At 39.1% G+C, this 6,971-nt stretch overlaps 1 protein-coding gene across 2 annotated transcripts in view; it reads left to right on the top strand.

Annotated features, from left to right (window-relative positions):
• Positions 1-336: 336 nt before the first annotated feature.
• zgc:162952 (PKc_LIMK_like_unk domain-containing protein) overlaps positions 337-6,971 on the top strand; it is a 28,461-nt gene continuing 21,826 nt past the window's right edge. The window contains exons 1-2 of one of the 2 annotated variants that reach the window (XM_044362268.1): positions 337-588; positions 2,204-2,276. In XM_044362268.1, coding sequence (XP_044218203.1) covers positions 2,246-2,276 — 31 coding nt within the window. In that variant the 5' untranslated portion in view covers positions 337-588; positions 2,204-2,245. The remainder of the gene's footprint in view (positions 589-2,203; positions 2,277-6,971) is intronic. The other variant, XM_044362276.1, reaches the window with a different exon arrangement.

Here is a 6,971-nt window from a genome sequence, read left to right as displayed (position 1 = left end):
ATTTCATGTTGTCATTATAAGTCATTATATACAAATGTTTTGACTCAGTGCTCTTATTGTGAAGCGGTGGTCCCCAAAGTGGGGCTGGGGGGCAAGAGAGGGTTGGGAATCAAGTGTTTCAAAAATAACTATAACTACAAACAGATAACATCATAAAACATCTGTTATAAATAAATAAAAATGTATATATATTTATACACAAATAAAAACAAAACAGCCCTGTGTGAAAATCTCTCCGGCTGCCTGCTGCTCAGCTCCGGCCAGCCTCCTCTCATCGTGGGTGGAGTCACATCCACCGACGTGCTGCTGGTGAAGCTGGTTCCTAAGACAACCCATAAAAACATGCATTTGCATTAGCGAGGCTTGTTTCACCACATCAACAGTGAGGTGGGCTGCAGGAGGCTCAGTGCACCGCCTGAACGCTGCAACAGACGCGTTAACTGTGTGGGGGCAAAAGTGTTGAAACCACTGGTTCTTCCTGCACAGACAACTTACTGGAACGGATCTATGATGAATAATATTTCATCGACAATATAAACCTGATCTGCCCTTTTTTTTTACTGCAAACGGCGCCGGGACAGAATCCATGTGAGTAAACTACAGTCTTGCTCATTGTTGTCCACTATGTTGGTGGAAAGTTTAAAAACTACAACTGCTTCATAGAAAATGATTGACAGATATTATATACGCATGTTTAGTGGTATTACTGCACATATGGTAAATAAGGCTCAGCAGAGTCAGTACAAACTCACGGTTGACGACAAATATTGTAGTGTTACTGTGCAGCTGTGCAGTGGTTCCCAACCTAGGGATCGGGACTCCCAAAGGCGTCGCAAGATAATTCTGAGGGGTCCCAGCTGATTACAGGGATAAGAACAGCAGAAAAAGAATATATTTCATAGCAGACGATCCAGACCTCCAGGGGCTCAATTACTTTGTGGTAATTCAATTAATTATTAGAGCTGCAACGATTAGTCGATAAATCGATAAGTCGATCGACAGAAAATTAATTGATAATCGATTAATCATTTTGAGTAATTTTTAAGAAAAATCCAAATTCTATGAGTCCAGTTTCTCAGATATGAATATTTTCTAAATATCTTTGGGTTGTGGACTAATGAGGTTGCATCCTGGACTTTGGGAAACTGACATTTTATAGGCCAAACGTCAGATTGACAGATTAATCGATAATGAAAATAATTGTTAATTATAATAATTGTTATTGCAGTTCTATTGATTTCTTTTTGTTTTAAAGCTTTTTGGCATCTCTCTAATCATCTTTGTTTTCATGGCCTGTTACTTCCTTGTTTTAGTAGATTCTCGCCACTGTCATCAACCTGATTTCCAGCCACAGCCAGGAGTCATATAAACCCCGTGCACATAGTGGATCATTCAGCAGCTAAAGATCGAGAAAACGATTTTTCTCAGTAGTTTATAAGAGAGAGAACATTGGACTTATATTTGTGGAGTGGTCAGAAACACGATGTGAAATGATAACGTTACTCCACATCTGCTGGATATGTAAATAAGCAACTGTTCGCTATGTCAGTATCTCTATTATCTACGATACTAGAGCTTGTTGCGCTGCCACCAAGTGGCCAAGAAAAATACATGAATGCATGTTAAAACAAATTTGTGTTTAATTAGTTGACAAATAGGAGACACAGGACACAGCGTAGGTATTCCAGCGTAGAAACACTCGTCAGTTTCTGAAAACTATGATCAAAATTAATTGCGGGAACATGTGGAGGGACTGTGTCAAAAAATGTTTAAAATCCCTCCAACGAAACTATCTGAGAGGTAAAAATTCCTCCTCACAAACCTGTCATGAGGAAACCAAAGTTGGGAACCACGGTCACAGAGAGATTATTTTATTATGCTGTATGCAGTTTTGACAGGAGATCAGATTGTTGATCTGCGTTGTCTTTCCTTGAAGACATCAACTTAGTTTGACTGCAGAAAGCTTTGGGAGAATGCTTTTCTTCCTGTAACAGGCAACAGCTGTCTCACATTACTACTGTCATCTGTCACCTGGAGATAAACAAACTAACCTGTGACTTACTTGAAATAAACATTGTTTGTTGTCTTCATGCTAGTTTTCAGTGTTGCTTGCTTGACAGCACATGTGTTGTTGTTGTTGTTGTGGAAAGTCCTGTCTGTGCTTTTGCTCATTTGCTGTTGCATGTATGTGGTTCCTCCTCAGTTTCTGCACAGAGACCTCTGGGTTTGTTCCAGCGTCCACAAGATGCATATGAATAGCTTATTAAATCAATGGAGTAAGTATTGAGAGATTCTGATATTTTTCAGCTCTTCTTCATAGCGTTTAAATTGTATATCTGTCAGTAAATGCATACAATGACACACAACCAAGAGGAAAAGATGTTGATGTCTTATATCTGTATAAGATATGTTCACTCACTCAAAAGTAAGTTATCTGACACTGAACTGAGAAACCACAACTTCTTCACTTGGCTTGAGCTGTGTGTGCATCGCTTGACGTCAGTGTCTCACCTCCATTACAGCGTTATTTGGTAAATCATTGTGTCTCCTGTATGTTATACTGGGGCTTTAAGCAGGTGAATCTGCTGTACAGTAATTGTGCGTAGGTCTGCATTGTTCTGAAATAGAAAGACTGTCTCTCAGCATCCTGATGAGTGTCCTGTTACCTGCCCTCCATGGGAAACACAGCCTCTACAGGCTTAGGCTATTGTGTTCTTTCTTTCTTTTTACCTCTTACAAATGTCTTCTTGTTCAGAGAATCTATAGAGAACATTTCTTTGTAGTTGATAAATGCATAGATTGTTGTTCTCTCCTGCTGTTTGATTAACTAGAAATACAGCCGCAGCAGTGGTACAAAAGATGGTGTTGATCAGAGGCCAAAACAAACACCTGCATCTGAGAATTTCCATTTGACACCGAGAACCACATGTAAATGTAAAAAAAAGACAATATGATCTTTTAGTGCTTGTTTACTCAAAGCTGACTGAAGAAGACATATCTGAGTTTACCAGGCTCGTGTGTTTTTCTGTGTTTGTGCTCCAGATCAGTAGTTCATAATATTGTGTGGGTCAAATGAAGTAAATTTAAAATATGTATAGTATAAAAGATCCCCTTCAGATATGTTTTAATATATATAAATACTCTGCTTCGAATAATAATCTGTGTCTAATATGGTTTTACCACAAAAAGCTCAACTATCTCGATAAAATCCTTCCTGTAAAATGATGTCTCCTCTTCCCACATTGAAAAATCCAGAATCCAGGAATATTCAAATATTTTTCATTTCAAAAGTTGTCTCCTACTTCAACAAATCCATATTCAATGCATGTGCACTGGAAGTTTCCACATCACACGTGTAAGTTGCGTACCGGACCACAGAATTAAGGTGAGCGAAGAGAAACTTTCCACTTTGCACGAATGAATGTTTAAACAGCCTTCTAGTGTAAAACTCTGCGTGTATGTCATTCTGCACAGTGAAGCTCAAACATCCAAGTCAAACAACAATAAGCAAAATATATTTTTAGTGGAGGGGAGACTTTAAGTAATAACAAGCTGTGAGAAAATTTCATGTTTTCCTGAAAAGATATTAGATTTTTATGTTTGAGCAATGACTCAAAGTTGTAATTCATCTTTGAGTTTTGATTTACCTTCATACTGGTACTGTTCCATGCCTGTAAAGCTCGGCTCCTTAACTACAAGATTCGTGTTTGACTGGCTGTGTAGGTTGCACCAGGCCTTTGAAAACTCTTAGCGAGCCATCTGTGTCGTCTGCCTCCACTCCTCGCTGAGGAAGGGGCGGTCGGATTTCTATGCAGACTTGTTGTGGGAGTCTATGTGGTAGATGGAGGGAGGGATAGAGAGGGAATCCTGATGAATCCTCTATACACTTCTCCCGCTTTTGATGCTGATGTGAGGGATTAATCAGGGATTCCCTCTGGCCGGGGATCATACTTATCATCACCAGCGTCATGTCCTCGCATCTCTTAAGCCCTCACCTCGCAGATGGTAAAAGCTGAGAATAATCTCACCGCAAAACACAGATCATTCCTGTGAACTTCACATCTTAGCATCTTTGTGATTTCTTGCTGTGTGCCGTCTGTGTTCTGTGTTTTCCATCAGGAGTTTGGGCGTAACCCTCGCTGACAGCATGCTGTTACAGGGCAGTTCCTTCCTATTTACAAACCACACTCATCAAAGACTCACATACTGTAGCTTAAAGGAGTAGTTCAACATTTTGGGGATATACACTGACTTTCTTTTCAAGAGTGAAGATGAGGAGATAAATATCAAAGCTCACGTCTGTGCCTTAAAGGATGAGTCCAGTATTTTTCAACCTGGGTCTTTTTCTCATTATTGTGTCCATTGTGACTATGGCTCATGCCAACTTTTTTCTCCCCACACCTTTGTAGAGATTCAGGAAAGATATTTCCGGCAAAACACATAGTTAGGGCAAGCCTCCTAAAGCTTTCCATTATAATTTTACATAAATCATTTCTGAAATAGCAGAAAGTAAACACAGAATAGTAGATTAGCTGTTTTAGCTAGCTTCATAGGAATCTCCTCTAGGGCTGCAATTAATGATTATTTCCATTATTGATTAATCTGAAGAATATTTTCTCAATTAATCAATTAACCAATGTGACAAGGTGATGTCATCAAATATCTTGTGTTGTCCAAAGATATTCAACTTGCCAACTAACTAAACTACAGTAACTGTTTACTCATTGGCAGTCAGTACCAGCACCAGTCAAAAGTTTAGACATTCAAGTGACTTTTGACTAGCACTGTATATCTCTATGCAGTTAGCTACAACAGCTAATCCAGGGGGCAAATTTCTGAATTTACTTTTGGCCGGACTCAGAGACAAGTATTCTGGTTCGGTTCCACTCCCAGACTAGGTGCTGTGTCTCTGTCCGAAGAGCTGCTGACTGAGGTTACTCTGAGCAGCATGCATGGGAATAAATTACAATATAATAGATTTGTGTATATTTCTCGCTTTCCCCCGCTGCTGTTGCACTGTGCTGCTCTGTCTTGTCTGTCCATGTGCTGTCAGTGTCCTCTTCGTGCTGCAATGTTATTAGCTATGAATAATATGTTTTTCAGTGCGAGAGTAAATGGATGTGTGGCGTGAGAGTGTGTGAAAAGTATCATTTGCATGAGTCTCACGGTTAATGTGTGAGAGTTGGCAACTCTATTTGAATAATACCCAGGCTGAAAAATACCCAAATGGCTAGCTGGCTAGCCTAGCTTAGCATAAAGTCTAAAGATGCACATGTTTACATATGTAAATGCAAGTAATTTAAAACTTTGTTTGTTTAACCCCTACATAAAGAGAAGGTTAAACATGAATTGTGGTTTTAGGGGAAATTATGTGCTGAAATTTTTTCTTAGTGAACTTCTGGATACTTCTGAGAAAGCTTCCAGTAGCTAATTATAATGACTGGCTACAGCTAACAGAGCTAACAACATCTAACAGCTACTACTGAACTACCTGTCACTGGATGTTGATTTGCTTCAAACGCTGCATTCAGGAATGTTGGTTCTTTGGGTTCACAGGTTCAAATTTTTCTCACATAGCATGAACTTGACAAACATCGTTGAGTCGGCTCAGACATTGGATGAGTTCAGTGTTGTGGTGGTGGGAGGCAGCAGAAAGGGACAGAGATACATTGTGCTGTTTCCACATTTTGTATGACCTCCAACACTGTTTCCAGCCCACTCGCCCATCTCTACAAATGGTATGTTGTTCTCAGATGGGATTTTTCTCCTCAGAAAAAATATAGAGTTGCTAACATTTCCACAAGTGGTCAGAGTGTCACTTTGTTTGGATGCCACACATAACCACAGACGGATATACTGGCTGATATGGGGGAGAATTCCCAGATGCCCTGAATGCATCTGGAAAAATCCAATGATTTAAGTTCTTAACATGAGTTTTCAATGTATGTGGTGTGTAATCCCTTTACAGAGCAGCCCCCGCCTGCGTGGTAACCATGCAGTCGGTGCTTGGTCTCTTGTGTCACATGTGCCAGTGAAGGGGCCCAGTGGATATATGGTTACAGTCGAGCATTGAGGGTGTTCAAAAGCGTGAGCAAGCTTGAGCAACCTCAGTGCCAAGCTGGTTTTAGCTGAGCAGTCCTATTTTAAGATGTCATATTAATATACATGTAGACTTTTGGATGTTATACTGTACTTTGGTATTTCCAGTGCTGTTCTGGTAGCTCAGCAAAATATTGAAGCGCTGATTACCGTCTCCTGGATAGTAATGCATCTACGTCTCCCTCTTTAATACTGTCATGTTGTTGTACTTTATACAAAGATCCTCATATTTTGTTTCGTGTCCAACAGTGCTGTGTTTTTTAGGGACTGTCAAAAAATTATTGGTGTGTGAAAAAGCGAGGCTCTCCCTAACATTGTTAATACTTTTGTCCCAACACCTATTTAATTATTACAATTTGTTTGTCCAAAAATATAATGATATTTTATATATAATATAATTTAGTAATATCCACCAAATCCTATGTTTGAAGTAGAATTAGCAGATGGCAAAATTATGATAAACACAACAAAATGGTTCGTCTTGTTTAATAAACATTAGTCAGCCATTCTCTATTTTTTTTTAACCAAGAGCAACTAGATGAACAGAACTGAAACAGTGAAATAGGCAGAGGCACTGTCTCGGAAACTGCAAACAATAACAGTCTAATAAAATCTTAATTTGCATGCACCAAAAATATATTTATGATGAAAAAAACCTTTAATTATTAATTAATTAAACACAAAAAAGAATGAAGTCACATATAAATCCAGGTTTAGAAAATGTCTGTCATCTTTTATGAGTCCCCATCACACCTTCCCCGTCTAATAATTTTTGTACAGTCCCTTAGCACAAAGAGATCAGCCTTAACTCCAGTATGTCCAAAACTGTGACGTCTTATTCTTCTGGGCTCGAGTTGCAACAATAACCACAT

The sequence above is a fragment of the Thunnus albacares genome, chromosome 2 (assembly GCF_914725855.1).
Source record: "Thunnus albacares chromosome 2, fThuAlb1.1, whole genome shotgun sequence".
In the NCBI taxonomy this organism is placed as follows: domain Eukaryota; kingdom Metazoa; phylum Chordata; class Actinopteri; order Scombriformes; family Scombridae; genus Thunnus; species Thunnus albacares.
The sequence above is the reverse complement of the archived record's forward strand: the minus strand, read 5'-3'. Positions and strand labels throughout refer to the sequence as shown.